General features: G+C 37.5%; 1 protein-coding gene across 1 annotated transcript in view; it reads right to left on the bottom strand.

Moving 5' to 3' along the window:
• PRKDC (protein kinase, DNA-activated, catalytic subunit) overlaps window positions 1-21284 on the bottom strand; it is an 81513-nt gene that overhangs the window by 22352 nt on the left and 37877 nt on the right. The window contains exons 43-64 of the mRNA XM_037379091.1: window positions 20783-20951; window positions 20173-20238; window positions 19665-19737; window positions 19296-19444; window positions 17991-18128; window positions 17671-17790; window positions 16578-16721; window positions 16198-16349; window positions 15484-15615; window positions 14954-15065; window positions 13360-13484; window positions 13117-13266; window positions 12527-12700; window positions 11524-11622; window positions 10653-10863; window positions 9900-10089; window positions 9317-9532; window positions 7906-8018; window positions 5820-5951; window positions 4463-4642; window positions 897-1105; window positions 331-469 (exon numbers count right to left, since the gene is read on the bottom strand). Coding sequence (XP_037234988.1) covers window positions 331-469; window positions 897-1105; window positions 4463-4642; window positions 5820-5951; window positions 7906-8018; window positions 9317-9532; window positions 9900-10089; window positions 10653-10863; window positions 11524-11622; window positions 12527-12700; window positions 13117-13266; window positions 13360-13484; window positions 14954-15065; window positions 15484-15615; window positions 16198-16349; window positions 16578-16721; window positions 17671-17790; window positions 17991-18128; window positions 19296-19444; window positions 19665-19737; window positions 20173-20238; window positions 20783-20951 — 3193 coding nt within the window. The remainder of the gene's footprint in view (window positions 1-330; window positions 470-896; window positions 1106-4462; window positions 4643-5819; window positions 5952-7905; window positions 8019-9316; window positions 9533-9899; window positions 10090-10652; window positions 10864-11523; window positions 11623-12526; window positions 12701-13116; window positions 13267-13359; window positions 13485-14953; window positions 15066-15483; window positions 15616-16197; window positions 16350-16577; window positions 16722-17670; window positions 17791-17990; window positions 18129-19295; window positions 19445-19664; window positions 19738-20172; window positions 20239-20782; window positions 20952-21284) is intronic.

The raw sequence follows: 21284 nt of genomic DNA, 5'->3' as shown, positions 1-21284 counted from the left end.
TCCTTCTTAATTTTTACCCACTATAACTCAGATTTTCTTTGCCATGAACACATGCAGCTTGCTTTCTTGGGGTGGGCAGCACGCCCATTGTATTTTACTTGTCTGCCTAGGCATCTCACATATGAAACTTTGTAACAAACAGTAAAAAGTATCACACTGCTCTATTGTGACTGTTCATCTGTTCCCACGTCTTTACAGACTGAATCATCAATCAAACGAAACACAAGGACTTTTTAAACAATATGCTACTTCTCAAAATGTTTAATTTTGGCTTATTAGTTTTAAGTCACGAGATATTTATGAAATAAAAAAATATTCTTGTCATTTTACCTCATCGTAATATTTAGCTGCTTCAGCATAATCACTCCTTGCTTCTGCCAACAATGCTTTCTGTGTAATTTCCTTAGTTCCAATCTTGCCACTGAAAATGCCACGAAGGACATCATAATCCCCAAGAGATCGGTACAGCCTAGTAAAATTGAAAAGGGAAATATTTTAATTAGTTGAACAAATGTATATTAATGCAAACATCAGCTATTAAAAATACTAATTCAATAAACACTAATACTACTGGCTTGTAATAATACTTTTTTAGATCATAAGTATAAATTGAACCAGATAAACTTCATCTTGTAGGATACCTGAACTGTGGAAATTCTTGTAGTTGAAAAGCTATCAATAACATGTTTTTCAGCAGTCTGATAGCATCATCAGGGTGCCCAGCTGTTAAATCTAATTGCTCTAAGTGAAAGATAGTAATTAACTGACAAGAAATTGAAAGCATATGTAAGTCTAAAAGAGGGAAAGACTAAAGAAGAAATCTCATAAGCCATAAAGGCAGAGTTCTTCACAAGGTAAACCTAAATGGGAGTAAATGGTCTCAAACAAGAATTTACTTAGCAAGTTCAATCCATCTGATCACATCTGGGGGAAGCTCTGTCCTCCCACGCATCCGCTTGGATGGGGGCTCCTCTTCAGGGGACAGAGCCATCAGCGTGTGCTCCAGAAGAAGGATGCCCACTGGTTGCTGTAAACTTGCAAGGCAGCTTGTGCTCACATTAGCTGAATCCAGTTCCAGTAGCTCTCTGTGCTGGTAACTCATTTCCTGTAAAATAAAACAAAACAACAGGAGTCTACTTGGTCTAAAACTATATGGATCACCTTTTAGAGATCACCTATTTGGCATTCCTTTCCTTACAGTGTAAGCTTTGGAAGTAAGCCATTAAATCTCCGGAACTCTACCGAACTCTGAGAAAACTGGGATCTTTTCCCCTGTCTGTTGCTCTTTGGACAGAGAACAGTAGAGAATAACCCCTCTACTTCGTCTGTCTCCAGGGCACAGGACAACCCTCTCAACAAACACAGGGGAAACCGGGACAGGTAAATGGACCATTCACAGCCTCCATCTTTTCACTTGTTGGCAGCATGGTGCCTGCTACACAACAGCTGCATTTCACTTAACCTACTGAGTGGTGCATTCCTGCCATAAATTAAAGGCATGATTAACCACGATGTCTTCTCTGAGCTGGAGGCTTACATACCCAGTTTTGGCATACCACAGCTTCCTGGCAGACTCATTTAGTACTGTACTCAACTAGTTCTGCCCCATTTCAAAACATGACAGTATTTCTAGCAGGTCTTTACTGTATTTAACATTAGTCCAACTACAGAATAAACTCTTTTCCAGGAAAAATATTCTTGTTTACATGAAGGGCTTTTTAAATACTTAAATCATTAACCCAAATATCAAGAAAGAGGCAGAAAAGTTTATTAAAGCCAGGGTTTGGTTTTTTTTCATTTAAGAACCTAAACAAAAGTTGCACTAATATCTTAACCAAACAGGAAGAAAAAAAAAAAATCTACAGCATGGAAAAGGGGTAACATAACTTTCATTACAAGAAACAGCATTGAGTTTTAGGACAAAAATTAAAGTTTGACTTTTGCAACACAGTATGTTCCAGAACACCAAGTGAAAAAAGAATTGCTATTTGAAATTGCAACAACAGACTGTGAGAACAACCAAGCTACACTTCTTCGATAAATGGCAACCACCAACCACCACAAAAACTGCAGAATAGGCACCTGGCATAAGCAAACTCATTACACAATTTGTATACTTGAGATTCTCACACCAATAAATTTGTACTCAATAAAAAGAGAACAGTTTCTTGTAGCTTCCCGAGTTACAAACCAGGTAAATCCCTGGCTTCGCATATGCTTCACCTGCTAATTCAGGCAATTTCAGCTAGCAGTTTCTCTCAAAGCTGCACATGTGCCCCAGACACTGCTATGTACAAGGCACACACTCCTTGACTGCCAACTTTCAGGGGTTATGTCAGGGACGCAGTGTCCACTGCACAATCTAAAAGCTTAAGAACAGCTTTGCTAAGGTAAGACCAAAAACCCCTTCTCAGGGATTCCCAGAAAAAAAGTGTAAGAACTGTGCAAATATAACTGTACATCCAGAGAATGAATACTCTCCCAAACTCAAAATTCAGAGACAGTGTCCCACATCAAAGCAGATGTCTTTCTATTTAGTGCATTTTGGTGACTATTTGATCACTTCTGAAAGCAAAGGAAATGATCCTTGCTCCATATGTAATGCGTTCTGTCTTGCACCACATGTTCAAAGATTAGGACAAATGGTATCTGAGCTGGCCTGACAGCTGAAATATTTATAAGGCAATTTATGTTCTTCAGAGACCAGGTATCACTATGGAGTCTATGTAAACTTTTGTCATGGGGTTAACTTTTCTCTTAGTATTTCAGCTGGTTTTTAATCTGTCCTGAAAGCCAATCCCAGAGCCTCATAGTCAGTTTTAAGATTATACCTATAGATGAGAACAGCTTTTTTCATCACCAAGTTACTCTCCTGATGGGACTTAAGCCTGCAGAAAACCACAAAGTCAAACCACCAGAAGGAAATGGCAGTGAAAGAGGAAGCCTCAGAAGAAACAAGCTAGTATTTATTATAGTGTTGGTACATAGGAAACAGAAGCTGTATTTCCAAATGGCCAGTGATCAGGACACCCTTTGTGAGCTAAATGATAGCCTCAGCACTGTGTGCTCTCACCCTCTCCCAACTCTCTCTCCTGATCAATATGAACTCTGTTCCCTGTTGGGGAAAAGCCTTCCTCTGACTGTTATGCAGGATGCTCAAAGACACAGGCTGAGGCTTTGTGCTGTTATTCTTTTGTTATTGAGTGGGGATGGCAATGAGATGCTCTTACGCTCTTACAAAGTCCGTATTTTTGACTGATTTTAACTTACCTGTTTTTTTGAGTCTTCATTTTACGTCTACTCAGAAAAAAAAGTAGTCTAACAACAGTGTTATTAATACAGTCTAACAGACAGCATAGTTCAATACAAATAATAATATCAAGACTGAAAACCAACAACTGCAATGTCAAGAGGGAATACTAACAGACAGCTATTGTGAGATGCTGGCTCAAAAAATACCGAGACAGCCCAGAAAAATCCCCATAGCATTTGACCTTTTATGCAGCTGCACAGAAAAAAGTAAACAAGAAGTTATATTTTTTCAGATGTGCAAATACGAGTACTAAGAAGCAAAATCTGTCACTGTTTAAAAAGCTAGTCCAAACTAGACATTTTTCCTGTATTGCAAATGACATCTACTGTCACAGATACTTTGAATTTCCATAACAGAAAGAAGCCATCACCTGCTACCCAAAGAAAGATTATTTTGAGAGCCACAAATCAGATGCAACATTAAGATCAACACAGTTGACAAGAAACTTTAGATACAGTGACAATGAGCATGGAGCAGGTGCTTGAACAATTTTTTTTTTCTCCCTGAAAACTGAGGTAGAAGATGAAGTTCACAATCCATTCCAAGTCAGTATACACTCATAGTAGAAAGGCTTGTGCTTCCTTTCCACTGAAATGGCTGTGGTGCACCAACTCACCTTCTGGTGGGAGTAGAGTCCTCCCCTCATTACTGAAAATCCCAATTACTTCAGGGGGACTAATTTCCAAAAAAACGAATGAGAGAGGCTAACAACAAATAGTCTGACAGCTACTGATATCCTCAAGATATTGAAGTATTCCTCAATAGGAAATTCCCAGAAACAGGAAGATAAGCACATGACACCCACGTAAACCCCTTTCAATTGTTCTCGTAAACCCCTTTCAATTGTTCTCATGGCTTTCATTTAAAATCAAGTCTCTTCTTGTTACTGATGCAATTAAAGCATTAAAAGGTGACTCAAACTCTACAGGTCAGAAATCGCAGAAATCTTGAAAAAATCAGTTCAGAGGCATGAAATACCTTGTTCAACTCAACACAGTTGCTTGAAATATCCACTTTGTTAACAAATTCTCTTTCCAACTCTGTCTAAATTTCAGTAATAGAATTTAACCTTCACTACCAGTGGGTTTATCACACGTTCAAAGACATTATTTATATTCAGTTACTTTCATGCCATATAGCAAGATTTACCTGGATGCATGCAATGAATGGTGGAAAGTAAGACAGGCTTATACTCAGGAAATTATTGAAGTTGTTCAGCAGCTTCTGGATGATGGCGTTTTTCTCAGAAGGAGTTTTAGATTTTTGTACCTCATGAAAAATTCCAGCAAACAAACTGCTGAAAAGTTGCTTGGCAAATGTTGGATCTTTCTGTAAATCACAACAACAGCAGTAAGGCCACTGAATTTTGCAGCGACACAATAAACTAATAAATAAAGATATACGACCCACCCTGTACCTAATCCCTATATGTGGACACTCTTTGGGAGTGGAATAATTAGTCTGGCATACATCACACCTATGCCATGAATTACTGTACTACCCATTCAAATCCCATCTTAATTATTCTACATAAAGAAACTCCAAGACAATACAGGTTTCACCAGGCCAGAGTGTTGGGAGAACATGGAATTTATGATTTTCACATATTCACAATTCCCACTATGGAACCAAACACCCAATATCATCTTATGGACACCACTGTCAGCGAAGAAGGTTTCAGGAAAAAAACAGAAGACATCAAAGCATGAGGAGACCTGGACCTAACACTGAGGCAGCTAACACAGAGAGACAGACTGTGTGTACAGACAGTTCTATCCAAGATTTAAAGGCATTCTTTCAACCCAGAAACACATTTGTATGTGCAACAATCCTATGCATCCTGGTCTATCATAGGACTGGAGTTTGGTCTACTCTTGATCTAATGCTATTCAGGTAACTCCTGAGCGTGCTACTTCCTCCCTTCACACAGAGATAAGGGACCACCAAAAGAAATTAAATACAAAGGTAACCAGGAACACTCTGACTTCCCAAACACTGTAAAATGCCATAGGTTCAGCCTACAATTCCTACCACTCTCAGGTAGAAAATGGAATACTGGATCAGCTTTACTGGGTAGTCAGAGTCCAATCTTAGCCACAGTAACTTCATTTGTATTTTTACACCTCCACTATAGCCATGTGAAGGAATAAAAATGGCTGGTTTGTTGCTGTACAGTGAGTGAATGTCCTTTGCAATAATTTCTGTAAAGACCACTGCCATCTGTTTCTCAGGCAGAGGAACCCAGAGGCAATGGACAACAGCTGATGTTCAGGTCCTCAGTGTTCAAATCAATTGCTCAGGTGAGGCAAGCTACAAGGCAGCTTCTCTCATCACTGCACCAGCCCAGGGGATGGGAGAAACACTCCCTCAAAACAGACTCTAAATGAGTATCACAGAGGTTGACCACAAAACAATAGATCAATGTTTTAAACAGTTGCCCAACTACACGTCATTTTCTGTACAAGAACAGGAAGCTTCACAAACGGCCTCTGAAAAGCAGACAGACCTGGGCAAGGCCCTGCAGAGGAGCAATGAGACTGCAGTATTCAATCTGGATGTCAGGAAGGTCTCCTACTCGGTAACTTCTGTACAAAATAACCTGAGCATCATACTTCATCTTCAGCTCCGATTTCATCTCCTGAAATGCATTGCTCATGTTAAAAAAACAATAATCATATTACTTAGAGCTGTATCTAGATAAGACAAAAGAAGCAAGAGAATTTCCAAAGTGTTTTATAAACTCTTTCCAAGCTTATTAAAAAAAAATACATTTTCTATAAAGCTGTAATATAGTTAGACTCCAAATTATCTTAGTCAATTAAAAACTCCAAAGTCTTGATCATAGACTTACTTCAGCCACTAACTTGTAATATCAATGCCTTGTAGCTCCTGCTTCCATACAGGCAGCATAGAACTCACTTTTTAAAAGAATGATTATGACAGACAGCTAGTGAGCTGCTATGGTTTAGTAAGTTACTGCCTGCCAGCTGAGCCACAACAGTCCAGAATACGACGGTTATGAGCCTGGCCCAGATGCAAAGTAAAATGAGGTTCCTAAAGCTATTTCACACAGGAGGGTGGGGAGGGGAAGGAAGAAGGATGAGCCTGGTAGAACTGTTTCCTAGTAAAACTTAAAGCAAACTGTAATGAAACTGCTGTAAACTGCAGTTGTTAAACAGCTGCCCTGCCTTTTGCTGAGGCTTAAAGAAATACATTTAAATTGAACAAGAGCTACTACCAGATATAGACAAAACCTACCTCTTCTTCTGCCTTTCTTCCTTTTCATAGCACTGATATGCTATAAGGAAATCAGCAGTAAGTTTAGAGGGTGGGATTTTATTTTTAACTACTGCCATTACCAGTTAAACCAGCAGACAATGGGTGAATATATTGGTAGAACTGAAGAGGGAAACAGAAGAGAAGAATTTTATGTCCTCTGTAAACTTTTTAGAATTTTGCTGTTTCAGCCCATTTTTCTCCTACGTAACTTCAAAGGGATGATTTTCAAAAAACTTTCAAGAGAAATATGCTTGGAGAAATTAGGACTTTGCTAAAACTATTCGCAAATAATGTCTTGGTCAGGACCCACTTTTTCCTGTTTTGCCCCATCAGGTAAAGTACTAATGCAAGCCACCAAGCTACATGTGTGTTTACACGTAACAAATCTCTTGAAGAGTTTAAGGGGTCCTGACAGCATTCAGTCTCCTCTGGTCTTTCATTGTGGAATATCACAGAGGGTTTTACCGGTTGTATTTTGGACTGTCACAGAGAACACTTTTACAGATTCTCTCTTGCAGGGTGGGAGGAAATGGTAGCTTTAGCCTGCAAGTGAATATAAATTGGCTAAAATAGGTGTTTGTGTGGTTCTTCCAGACATAAGTTCTGTTTACAGAGTCGTCTGCAGCTGCAAAGAATTACAAGGGTGTCTCAAACTGGTAGGTCTCAATCCTAGGTTCCTTTGCTCTTAGTCTAACTGCTAACATCATTTTTGGATGATAATATATGTTACTTTTAGTAACATGAACCTCTGAAAAACTGTTACAGAGCTTAAAAATACATAAGTTTATTTTAAGTACATAACACAACAAGAAAACTCATGTAATACTAAGTTTCTGGCCTTGATAAACACTCAGGAAATTATTATTACTGACAACCCTTCAGGTTAAAAGTATGCAACAGTTCTGGTTAGTCCATCAGCTGTATCACATTTTTGAGTTCACCTGCAGACACTGGATAATGTTCTCCAACTATTTCTGCACTGTACTGCAGCTTCAAGGCTCCTACTTTCCAGGAAGACAACCATAAAGAGCTTCCCATAGCTGTTAGGGACACTACCAAGTAAAATCACTTCATACACATTAAGCGGTAGATGGGAAGTGTTACCACCCAGCTCTGTTCTCACTCATGCTAAGTAACTTCATTTAGCTTTAAACACATCAGCATGATTTCCAAATAAAACCTTCTAAAGCTCTTGAAGTAGCAACCAGTGTCTTAAACCTATTCTTTCTTTACAAAGTTACTTCTGGAGATGAAGTACAAGACTGCAAATGGCATTGGGACTTAAGGTTTCAAACTTATTTGGATTGACAAACCTTTTCTCTTTTCTGTTCAGCGACACCTTTTCTAGCATAAATTAGACTGAGTTTCTCTTGGTCCTTCAAGAAACGTCTCCGCAGTCTTAGAATTTCTGCTCGTTCTTCTATACCTAGGGAACACAGGATCATGTCCACAGCTTTTTCTTTCTCAAACAAACTCCAGATTTAAGGCAAGAGCATTATATAATAACAAACATCATCTTTGTATTTACTAGCTTACCAGCTAGTCTCCCAAGTTTCATATCCAACAACTCACGGCAAGGCTTTTCAACAAGAGAGCAAATTAAAACAAATTAAGTTGTTCTTAGGAAAAGAGGTAGTAAGCATTTAAATAAAAACTTCAAGCACATAGATGAGGTCTAAGGGCCAAACTAGTACTAGGAAAGGCACTAAAATTCATGGACAAATTTGTCCCATATGACAGATTTATTTTAAGCTCTCAAAGGCAAGCATGGTATTTGCACCGTAATCCATAAAGTATACAGCTCCCTACGTAAAAGAGGTGCTAAATATATTTTAAGATTGGGTAATAATAATACAGTACTATATTTTTTAAGTTACTATTACAGAACTGTCACTGGATCAACTGCTTCTCAGGACACTCATGGAGAAAGGCCACTTTACACACTGTTCACTTCAGTCCATTTCCTAGGAAAGAAGAGTGAGCAAACAGAAATGTACCACTGTAACTGGTATTTTCCTGGTAGAAGATCAGGAACTGACTGGAAGGTAGGCTGACCTCTCCGTTTCCATAGTTCAGCATGGTCCATTCAAAATTGCCTTGAAATGCCTCTCAGGTATCAAAAAGGTCAACCTTTATAGCTCCCTGCTGGAACTCCTATTCTCATCTTTTCAGTAAAAATTTTAACAACAAGGTAGGCAAGGGTGTAATGGGGCGGAAATGGGGAGAAGGAGTCTAAGCTATTCCAGAATAGTACTGATAGTTTTCAGTTACCTACTGGGTGGATGAAGGAGCATTCTCAGAAAACAGCAGGTAATTCTAATGACAGAATGCAATATGTTGTAGATTGTGTCAGCACAGCTGAAATGGTTTGGAAAAAATATGTTTAAAGAGATAAGCAGTTAAATTTAAAACAGAAGGGACAGAACTGTCTGAAATTCATGCTATGATTGTCTTAGGGAGAGGTAGGAATGTAAAGATCACACCAGCTGGTTTCTTATCCAGTCAGTTCTTTCATCTAGCAACATATAGTTTTGCAATTCCTAGCATAATTCTAGCTTTTTGCCACAAGTTCCATATCACCACACACTCCTGGAAACAAAATCTCTGAAGTTGAACCTCAATTAGAATGTCTAAAAGACAATGGACTGCCAGCCAAATAACTGACAAAAATGGTCTATAAAAACATAATATTTATATACAAATGGCATCATAAGGCTTACAGACCTTTAGTTTTGCTGTCCACCTCATCTCCTGGCAAACTCAACCTTTTTTTCCCAAAATCTCGCCCCACTGGTTTAAAGGTGGCTTGTTTAAATTTTTCACTCTGTTTGTTAACCAACAGCATGGATGAAGACAAGGATTCAGAGGATGAAGGAACTGTATACTCTGCCAATGTGTCAACGCTACTTCCAGTTAGCCAATTAAAAGAACTTCTACCACCTGTAAAAAAAAAAATTCCAAAAAAGCTGTAACATCTCCACAAATAAATGAAAACATCTATGAAGCAGGTAATTTTCCTCCCCCCCCCCCCCATATAATTCCCAGTGTTTATGGGCAGAACAGATTTCAAGTTGTTAGGTAAGAAACAAACTTCTTTTACATTAGACAGAACCTAAATACATAGGAGACTAATAAATATTTTTTCTTCATAAGAGACAATGTTTTTTCTTCATAACACAAAAAAAAGCCCTTGAAAGCAAAATATTAAATGCATTTACACTTTTATGTTAAAAATTCATATGCACCAGTAATGAAATCATTCCTATTGCAAACAAAAAAATTTCAGTAGACACTGGTCTGGACTTACTGACATGCTGTGTAGGTGTAAATTCATATTGCTGTTGGGTAGCCCTCACTCGACCACCAACTGGCCCAGAAGCAGAAAGGGATCTTTCTTGTGATAAATTCCTGTGGATACTCTGAGAAACTTGAGTCCCCACAAACATAGGTGTGAGCACGGTACTTCGATAACGCCAGCTGGAATCAATTACAAAGTCCTATGAACACAAAAAGATTCTAGTAAGAACAGTAAGAATGGAGGCTTTTTGTCTTCCTTCCTTGAGACACGATAGCAGAAATTAAAATACAGAACTTAAAGCATCATTCCAGGTACAGGGGCAGAACTTGACTACAAAAAAACCCCAAAATCAAACACACAGAAGTTCCCCACAGCTCAGCAAAAAAGCTCACTAATTTGGACTGGTCAGCTGAGGACTGATCTACAGCTCTTGCACCAGTATTCCTGTTTCTTCACAACTTTTCTTCAGCTTATGGTGCTTCTCTTTTTTAGGTATTTCAGTACTCTACACATCAGGTATACTTCGTACATATAACTAGTTTAATTAAATCTTTCAGTTTTTGAAAAGAAAACAAAATTATTGCCCCCCCAAAATCGTCAAACTTCTGATACTGTGCATAACCCATAACAGCTGTTCACTATGGAGCACAAAACACACTTTCAAAAACCTCCTTCACTATGCCATTCTTGTCCAAGTGGTAACTACATGAAGGAATAGAATTTGTTACATGGTTGCACACAGGATAACATATTACAATTCACCTGAAATTTGCATTCAGACAGTGGATGCTCAAATATTTTTCTGGAATAATCCGGGCTCTTGCTAGTCATTTCAAGCAGAAAATTTGTAATGAGACTCAAGTACTGTGTTTCAATCTTGGTGGAATAGAAAGAATTTAATAAGGACAGCATGCGATCAAGAGTATTTGTGGGTAACCTTGTCTCATCACTCCAAAAATTCCTAACAATTAATCTGTAAAGGCAAGAAATAAAGTTATTCTTTATCTGCAAACAGAAAACACAACACTATCAAAAGAGTAAAGTTTAAAAAAATAAAAACACAATAAGATTATAAAACCTTCAACTAACCCTTTCATGCCATGGATCTTCCATTGAATTATAACCCATTCCTCATTCACCTACCATGCTTGTTGCCATTCAACTGATATTAAAGGTTAACTCTAAAAAATTTATTTCTGTTGAGCTGTTTTCCTCTTGAGAAGTGCTATGGGTAAATAAGCAGAAATCTTTTGCTTCACCAAAAAACTAAAAAACAACAACCAACCTCAAACATTTAATCATCTACTTCTGTGTGTTTGTGTATAGTGAGGGCTTTCTTGTTCAAAAACTCTAGAACATTAATGCAGAATTAACTTTAATATACTGAAATAATTTCTCCATGGCTTGGAAGTTTGTTCAAAAGCTCTGTGCTTCACTTAAATTTGCTGTAAAACTATGGGACACAATTTTATAAATTAACTTATTGGAAGAAAAGGGAATAATGTTATCTCACTGTTTCTCTTTTGCATTAAAATAGTAAAAAAACCCTCCAAGGATCAACTCTTCTGCTATAAATAAGGGAAGAGTAATTTAGTGATTTGTTACTTCAGTCATCACAACACCATTTACTCACTGCAGTTCAGCATTCTCATCAATTAATCCTTGAAGCAGCATTTCTTTTGCCAGTTTGAGTATTTCCTGAGAATCACCATCTGCTTGGCTTTCTGGATCACTGACAGTAGGAGAAAAATGTCTCTCAATAACTTCTCTCAAACAACCCATAGTAAAATAAGAGGATGAGGACAGTGGGAGAAAAGGAAGGACATGCCCTTCTCATAAAAATCTCAACTTGGCATGACAACACTGCATTTTTTTGATAATATGATGTCTTCATTGCCAAAAATGTCTGCTGTTTCCACAACTCAGAAAAAAAAATCAGAAAGCTAAGTAATACATATCAGGTAGTTATTATGAAGGCTACACAAAAGTAACTCTGAGCTTTCAAGGTTAAAACTGAGAAAAAAAGACAGAGAATTAAGTTTCTCTCAAGTGACACTGGACTAGAAATTGACTTTACTTTTTCCTCTCAATAATCATTCAAATAGTTAAGTCATCTTGGGAAAAAAACTCTTAATAGCACCCAACTATGTTAAGACAATTCGACAGCAACTCATCAAACTGAATATAGGCCTGTTCCCTACTCTAAGGGGTCAAACACAAACCCCATCTTTTTACTGATTGAAGCATTTTGAAGGGCTCCAGATCATGCCAAAGTGCCTTAATATACCTGCTACCTACAAGCAATCTTCTTAAATGTACAATTCCTGTTAGTTACAAATTCCAGCAACAAGAAAAAAAGTGGGCGCATCAGAGCTAAGACCTCTTATGCCATCATGCGGTGGTGATGCAACACCCCAGTTCTGAACTAAAGTTCAGGTCTAAGTCTTTGTCCCTTAGTGGAAGTGATAAAATTGCCACCAAACGGCAAAGTTACTTAGGCAAACCAGAAGATCTATTCTTCTGAGAAGTGGAAAAATCCCACACTGAGGGACAAGAAGTTGGAAGATGCTGTTACAAGCACTTTCACTCTGCCTGTGACAAACCACTGAAAGACAACACCTGCAGTGAATACACACCTGTAATTATCATAAATCCACATCAGAATATCATACATGCGCTGCCGACATACAACAGAAGGGAGAGAGATGAACCCTGTCACCCCAGGAAGAAGTTCTTTAAGTTCTAGTGGTTTTAGTTTAGGCAGCATCTTGTACACTATATCCAAACAAACCCTTTGCCTTTCATCATCCCTGAAGAGAGAGGGGAAAAAAAGAATAGTTACATTGCTTTTCACTGCTACATGCAGAACCAGAAGATCAGTTCAGGTTTCAGCAATAATATTTGCTTTTGTATAAAGGGCTTTAGGGAAATACTTTTGAGTTCAATCTAAGAATATAACTAAAGTAATACATACTACAGAAATTCACATCCCAGTGGTGTTACAGCTTACTGCTGTTAAGGGGCTTTTTTGTTTGTTTTTCACAGTGAGCTAACCATATCAATACTTAACTCCCAGATTCCATTAGCTAAAATTATGAAAGCAGTGACTAAAAAGTGAACCTGAATTATAAATGCTTCTGAATGTAAAAATATTGCGGCCAGCACAGAAAAAGTTATCAAGAAATTTAGACTGTGCATCCACATTTGTAATTACATAACCACTCACCTATGCTTCATGATCTGGATAAAGTCTTTGCCCTTTAATTGCAAGTGGAGATCAGGTACTTCTTCCGCCCGGCACATTATTACTTCCAGACAGTAGGTTTTCATCACACCATGAAGTTTGGGTATCAAAAAGAATACTGCGTTCATAAACCTTAACATAACCAGAAGCCCACAAAAAAACCCAAGTTATTTTCTATTATTCCTCTAGATCTACAATGAACTTACCATGTAAATCTTGACATACCTGTCAGCAAGAGGTGGAAAATTCTTAACAACTTTATTCAAGCATTGAATAAACTTATCCTGTTGGGTGTTCTGATGATGTTTTAATTGTCTTATGACACAGTCATAAACCGGATCTTCAAGTACCTGAAAAGGAGAAAGTAAGATAAAGATAGCCACAAAACTCATAATGACCTCAATGACACATGGTTCTGCTGCTGTACTGTTTGAATCTAGTGCATTTCACTAGGTAAGACCCACCTGCCTCATCTTGACATTTACAGTGCTTCATGGCTGCTATTCAGCTGTGCCTGGCTGAAACACGATTGACTGCATAAACAATACATTTGTGAGCTCCCTCTGATCGGTTTGGAACCAATGCCTTAATTTTGAAATACAAGTTTCTTAGTATGCTTAAATAAATAACAAGTAGCTTCTCATTCAGTATGGCAAATTTCCAATTAACGAATGTAAAAAAATAAGACATTTTTAGTGAAAAGGTGGAAAATAATCAGTAACTTTTATTTTATGTAAAGGAAATAAGCCTTTTATAGATAAAATATTTGCACCATCTTTGCTCATTTATTCTAAGTACTGCTTATAGTAGAATTTGGAAGACTGAAAGACTGCAGGAATTCAATTTACGAAATGTACTCTACAAACTGAAAGAACAACCAGAATGCAATTGAGTGGGGAAAAGTATTAAGAATAGTAGGGAGAGAAGTAAGAATAACCTACAAGGTCAGACTACCAATCCACCTAGCCAACACCTTGGTGTGTTTGTCTCCAATGGCAGCTGCAGAATGATATTTAGGGGGAGCATGAGCCTGGCTGCCTTTTGTCTTCCTCTTCTCTCATACAACCCAACATGCATTCATCATTACATTAGGGATCTTAGAATGTACATTGTTTATCGCTGTTAGAACCTGTTCATGGATTATCTTTTTGGTGCATGAATTCGCCTAATTTCTCCTTGAAGCTGTTGTTGCTACTTACCCCTAGAACCTCTTCTGGCAACACATCCCAGAAGTTCACTAACTGTTCTGTAAAGAAGTACTTCTAGCACCTGTCTCAAATTGATTTCTGTGATTTTCAAGCACTGCCCCCTAGTTCTAGTACTGTAGGACTTGGTGAATAACAGTTTTGCATACACCTTATCCACTAACTAGAAATTAACCGGATTCAGAATTAAATACAATACCTTTAACTTTTACATCAAAACTTGCAAATTATTAAACATTCTCGGATACAGATATTCAGAAGGTAGTCCCAAACCTCCCAGCTCGCAATTTTTTTTTTTTTTCTTAAAAAAACCCCCAACAAACCCAACTTTAAGTGTACCATGCCAGTGTTGCTGGCTGGCAAAAGCTGAACAAAGCCTCAGAAAGGGACCATTCGCTGTCAGCCCCATAAGAGCAGGGCAAAAACTCTGCACTTAGCTTGCCCTCAAATTCTTTTCCTCTTGAGTCAACAGTGTAAACCTTTAACTCGATCTGTTGGACAAAGACTGTTGGGTTTCAAATACATTCATTTTTGGAGATGAATTGAGTAGTTGTATAAAAGATGTACAAAGAATTAAGACAGGAATGGTCAAACACACAATACAGTTCACTTACATTTTCTCTCTCAGAAATATATTGAAGAGCAAGTCCCAACACTTCTGCTGCTGCTGCATAAACTTCTTTATACTTTAATAAGCCCATGTTGCTGGTCAAAGCCTGAAAATACCTAACACAAAAGGTAGATCTGCTGTAAGCCACTACTCCAGCATCCAGTTTTAAACTGAAACAAAAAACTCACCTGAGCTACCTAGGGGAACAGTGACTGCTTTTAGAAGAGCTGAATACAGCAAAACATGGATTTTTCCACCTGCAGTGTCTCAAATCCCTGCTTTGGCAATTCCTGACTCTGATAATTCCCATGAAACTTCAACTGTGGGGCCCGCTGTAAAAAAGCTTACATCCTTCTAGATATTTTCCAAAATAAGTATGTAATGCTTTTCTAGCTGCCAAATGCAGACCACCTAACAGACAATAGCAAAGGGATGACAGGATAAACAATCCAGCCCCCATACTTCATGCTGACAACTTAGACTTGCTCTCTTAAGCTTTTATCAAAATAATTCATCAAAAAGCGCATTTCTCACCTGACACGATCTATTTCACACTTTGGGTCAAAAGGAGGTAAATTGTTAGCAAGAACAATCCCCAGCAGCTGAATTCCCACTGAATTGTCCTTTGTATCAGGGTCTCCACCAGAAAACTTTTCAAATATTAAACTGTTGGAGAAAAGCATAAAAGTGATGATAAACATGAAAACCCCAAAATATACATACCATAAATCACTTACTCTCTGTGTATATACATACATACAACTCCACCAAAACCAGCAGAAAGTATGTATACATGCATATATACTCCCACCAAAACCAATAGACAGCATATATTCAGAAGGTATTTAGCATCAAAGAACAAACCAAACCAAACAACAACAAAAGACATTGTAAGCCTACACAAGTTCTCTGCAACAAGTTCAGGAGCATAGCAGATCGCAGAAGTCTTAGCAAGAGTGCACCAATATTCAGTGATAATACCCAAAATTTCAAATAAAATGTACATCTTTGCAGAAATTACTGCTGCTTTTGCTGTTTCAATCTTCTGCATGTTTTTTCTGTCTCCTTGTTTCACAAATTTAGGTTTTTGAGAGAGTTCAGTTCTGAAGTTCTACTTCAGACAGAAGGGTTTACAAAAGGGACAAAAAGTTTACTATCGCAGCTGAATTTGCCTTTTCATCTCCTTTGACAACGTTCACTTATATTCCTGAAATATTGATAAAAGAAAGCAATTGTCCAAATGCTTACCTGTAAGGTATAGAGAGACAGTTCTTCCAACACTCTATAACTGTCTTTATGATTTCCAGATTGTGTCTGAACACAGCTCTTTTTTGGTGAAAGGCATTCTTCATCAAGAATTCAAGCAATCTGTTAGCTAAAATCTCATCCTTAATACTCCCCTACAATCAATAGGAACAAAAATAAACAGTGACTCCAACGTGAAGATATACACTGTTTTATGAAAGCAAGCAAGTAAATAAGCTATTTTTGAAGTTAATACCTAAAAAAAAAAAAAAAAAAAAGAGTGGACTGATGTAGAAAACTATTTTAAGTGCATAGTAACAAACTCACTCATTCCTTACCAAATACTCACAATAATAAAACAAATGCATTTCACATTTTCTTACTTTGGGAGTGGCTACCGTGGTCCAGGAAAGTATAGTAACTACTGTTTCCACTACCATGTAATGAATCCCTTCACCTCCATTATTTCCAGAAACAACAAGCTGCAGCAATGGACCAAGCCACTGCTTTGCATAAGGTCGGAAAACCTATGAAAAACAGCAGAATCAGTGATCAAGCACAAATTATCCCAACTATTCAATAACCTGTTCTTCAATAATAATTACAGGTAAGACTTCTAAATCAATCTCTTATCACTTTCTTAACCTCTGAAGCAACAACCACAACAATCTTAAAATAACTTTAAAATAAAAAGTATCCATAACTACATTCCTCACTTCTACTTAGAAACTTTTAACCAAGTATTCACATAAAGTTAACTATTTCACTAGGGCCCACATAATATGGCTCTCATGCAGAAAATCTGTCCCTAAAGGATTTGGAAGAGTATGCCACCCTTCTACCCTTCCATTTCAGACAGCTTTACTAAGAAGGTAGCATTAAGTGGGTGTAAAGTTTCTTCAATTAATTCTGGTATTCAGCGGGTTTGTATTTGGAGTATTTTGGACAGAAACATTATACTCTAAAATCACTGCATAAAATAGGATGAAAACACTTGACTGAAGGATGAGAGTTAGAAAACGTTTCTTCTCAGGCAAAGATCCATTATGCTATCTTAGGTATCTTTCTGCAACTAGAACTTGATTTAAATCAAAGGTTTTCCATAAGTTATCTGTGACCATTCGAAAAAAACATTACATTTGCTCCTCCCAAAAGGCAAATATAATCAACCATGCCTCTTACCCTGTATCAATGAATCAATTACTTATAGTTTACAGAAGACTCACATTGTGGACACCCTCTACTTACAGAAGTAGAGTTTGGGAGAAGAGGTAATAATATTACATTCAAAATACTGGCACTATCTGGAATTTTGGGCCATGAATGCGCTCCCTTTTATCATGACAAACTACTCAATCTGAATGCCCCAAAAGCCTCAGTTGATGGAGTATTTTACCCTGCAAGAGTTACATAGCTGATATTATAATATAACCTGTTAACATACACAGAAAAAAGATAACCAAAAAACTTACTCACATCCTCAGTATTAACAATAAGTTTTGCTATGAAGAGGCGAATATTTAGGGGTACTGATGGGTTTCCTAATTTGCCATGCAGAAATTTCATCCAAAGAGGAAGATCTACTGGAACTGTCCCCTGAAATTTAAAAGAGATGAGCAAAAATCAACTCACTTTTTGGATCAAACAGGCTTACCAAGCCAAAAAGCCCTAAGCTTGAGCCACACAGGTCTCATTATAATATAGCCAAGAAAATTAATAAATGAAGGGATTCAATCATGACTCCCTTTTTGTGGTATAATTAGTGAAAAAATGCCAATGTTTTGGTTAATACTGGCCTCCTCCACTTTGGGTGTGATCTGGTTCCTCTGCATATGTTTAATCAGAGTGGTCATAGAAGTCATACATTCATGTTGGTTGAATTCGTCCATTTCCAGTTCCACCTCATCATTTAAAACCATGTATTCTGTGGGCTCCTGAAAAAAAGTGTTACTATGATTAATAACAACACTGTATTTTCTTTTAAATCATGACAATGTCACGAGTCATTCTGATCTTATCTGTGTTTACAGATTTTAGTATGTGCAACAGGGAATACATCAGACACGTTGTTCAGACACCTCCCAAATATATGTACCAGCTGTATACATCTTTTATTTTCTGTGCCAACAGATCTCACTCTGACTGTGCCAACTTCACTACCTGCCGCGCCAGATGTGGCAGCTGTTGGAAGCAGGAAGGATTAGCTGAACTTTACAGAAATTATTTCATTTCATAGTTGAAAGAATGCATTAACACCTTCCACAGGGGGAAAGACCTATTTTTATGTTGTTTCACACCAACTAGTGACCACAGCTACACAGAGTGCATCAGGAAATTGTTTATAGTTAGAAATTACAACATTACTACACCAAGCAGATAGAAAGTACGTTTCTGATTAACTTCACTGCAGCTATAACACCTCCTTGCTCCAAAACATGGAAACAGTGTATCTTTACCAATGTTAAGTTATTACGACAGATTTTATCTTTGGTGTCTTTAACACTTTAACAAGCTTTTTTTGTTGTTTCATAACAAATACCTATACTATCAGTACTACTTTTGATAAGACACCTCTTGATTGCAGAAGGAACACAATTTTAAGTCTTGGAAGATATTAAATGCTGTTCTTCCAAGAGCAACAGTTAAAATACAAGGTGCCACAACAGAGTGGCATAAAGTGTTTGATGACTTATTCCACGATTTGATACAGCCAGCTTGGTCAAGTGCCTTCAAAGACTAAAAGAAGAGGGAAACGAGGAAACTAGGGGCCTAACAGCAAAACACAACCACCACAGGATACTCCTGAGTGCACACAAAGTTACAAGCCACCTTTTTACAACTCAGGTTGTACTTCCCTCACATTACTCATCTTTAGAAACCCAAGGTAGGGCACTGATTTTCTCCAGCTGTAGACAGTAGAGAGAGGGAAGAAGAAAAACACTCAACAGAACACAGCTGAAGTCCTCTCATCTTCTGGAGGAGCCTATTCTCAATCAAGTAGAACAAATACAGGAGACCAGAAATTTCTCTTTCTCAACCCCAATAAACATATGCAATTGCTAGAAAATATAAAACTTTTCTTCTTCACAGCACTAAATTACCTTTCTCCTGAAAAGAGCACTGCTAGCTGTAACTTCTTGGGAGCTATGAGAGAAACCTTGGACTCCAGTAGAAAAATCAAACTGACTCATTTCCTCACTCAAACTGCTATCCATCAAGTATGAGGCAGAAGCCAAATACTTGGGTTCATCTAAATAGGAGAAAGAATAGACCATTAATCAAGGTAATTACAAGAAACAAGCCTTTACTGGCAACTTAAACTTGAGTGGGGTGGGAATTGTTTGTTAGATGAAGTACACTGAACGTTTTTATTTGTTCTGCTACTGCAGAAGCCAATTAGCAACACATCAATGAACACTGTATGGAAGGTAAGAAGTTGGGTTTTTTTCAGTCATAAATTACTTGCATACCCTGACTGCTGTTCCCTGCATCCCTGGCCTCCTTTCTAATAGCAATGTATCGCTTCTTCCTTTCCAAAGGCACCTGAACAGCAAGAAAGAGAAGTTTAAAACTGTAAATATAAGATTTGATTAATTTTATTTACAATTATTTATTTACAGAATTGCCAAATCATCATCAAAACTGTTTAATATAAAGAGAAATCCTATGTCGTAAATTATTATAATAAATGCTACAGAACAGCAGCTAAATTACTTGCTCTTACAGCTGTTTATTACCAGAGTAAAGTGTGCTAAAAAAGTGTATTAAAGTTATGTGCACTGCAGGTATGTTCTAGATTTCAAGTCTGGATTTCCCTTACAAAAATGTATTTTAAAACATTAAGAGTACTCCAGTTTTTATTCATCACAGAATCCTCTTTCTCTGTATGTGAGAACTGACCCGGTCTACAGTGACTCCGCTGTCCAAGTCATATTCATTTTTCACTTAGGAACACTGAAGTCCAGAAATTCCACTCACCTCAATTTCTACAGGAAATGTATACTGACGGTTCAGGTCTATCAGATTCTCAAAAATCAGCAAGTTCTGCAAAATTAAGCACACAATAACAATTGCTCTGAACTCATTTTATTTCTTCTAAAAAACAACAGATCGACGTACAATATAGAAGAGAAAACATGCCATATTTTCTAGATCAATACTTTCAAGAAAAAAATTGCTATTCAGCTACTCAGGAATTCACAGTACAGACAACGGGCTTGGTAAAGTATGTATCCCTTATTGAAGTATATTCTGGAGAACTTATATTGAAGTATAAGCACTGGAGAACTTAAATAATAGGTAGATTTTTTTTCTCCTATTTTAGAAAATTGATTGAGAGTGGAAGGAAAACAGGGTAAATGTATCATTACTTCACCCATTCCCAAACAGACAGTAAAACCTTCATCAGCAACTCAAATTGCATGAAGGATGCAAGAAAGTTAGCTATGTGTGACACCTACTGTCTCATTGGGTTTTTTGTTAATATAATTGCATGTCATTCAGGCTTGATTCTTTGATTTATTGCAATCAGGTAAAATCACTTTGTGTCTCATGCTCTGAAAGCTTTCTAAAAGCAACAACACCTCACCTTTTCCGATTTTTCTGTAAAAAGAAAGCCTTGATAAAATTTACTTTCCGTGAAGACACAACTGATAACAGCAATAGCACAATTATATGCTGCACAGTGATACTGTCTCCTCTTCTCCAACAGCTGACTCTCTCCTGCCATGTTTTCTGTAAATGCATCATAGCACGACCTTAAAATACAAACAGCCAAGAAAACACCATCAGAATATTCTTTTCTTTTTTAAGCAGCACAGGAAAGGCCCCAGTCAGAGACCAGTGAATCAACAGAATTTCCAGAAATCTTTACTTTTTAGAGCAGTATCAGATTAAACCATTTCAGACTTCTTCAAGTTCTCTGCAGGCACACTGTGCTGAAATGGAACCATTCTGCAATGACAAAGCCAGCTTCCCCAACCATTTACACACCATTCCTTAATGTCAAAAATACAATGACAGGCCATTTTCAGATAAGACAGAGATATGTTTCAATGCATGCATAAATCTCTCTCATGGTACTTTCCAAG

This window comes from Falco rusticolus, chromosome 3 (assembly GCF_015220075.1).
Source record: "Falco rusticolus isolate bFalRus1 chromosome 3, bFalRus1.pri, whole genome shotgun sequence".
Taxonomy (NCBI): Eukaryota; Metazoa; Chordata; class Aves; order Falconiformes; family Falconidae; genus Falco; species Falco rusticolus.
Note: the sequence above shows the minus strand (reverse complement) of the source record. Positions and strands in the feature narration are given on the sequence as shown.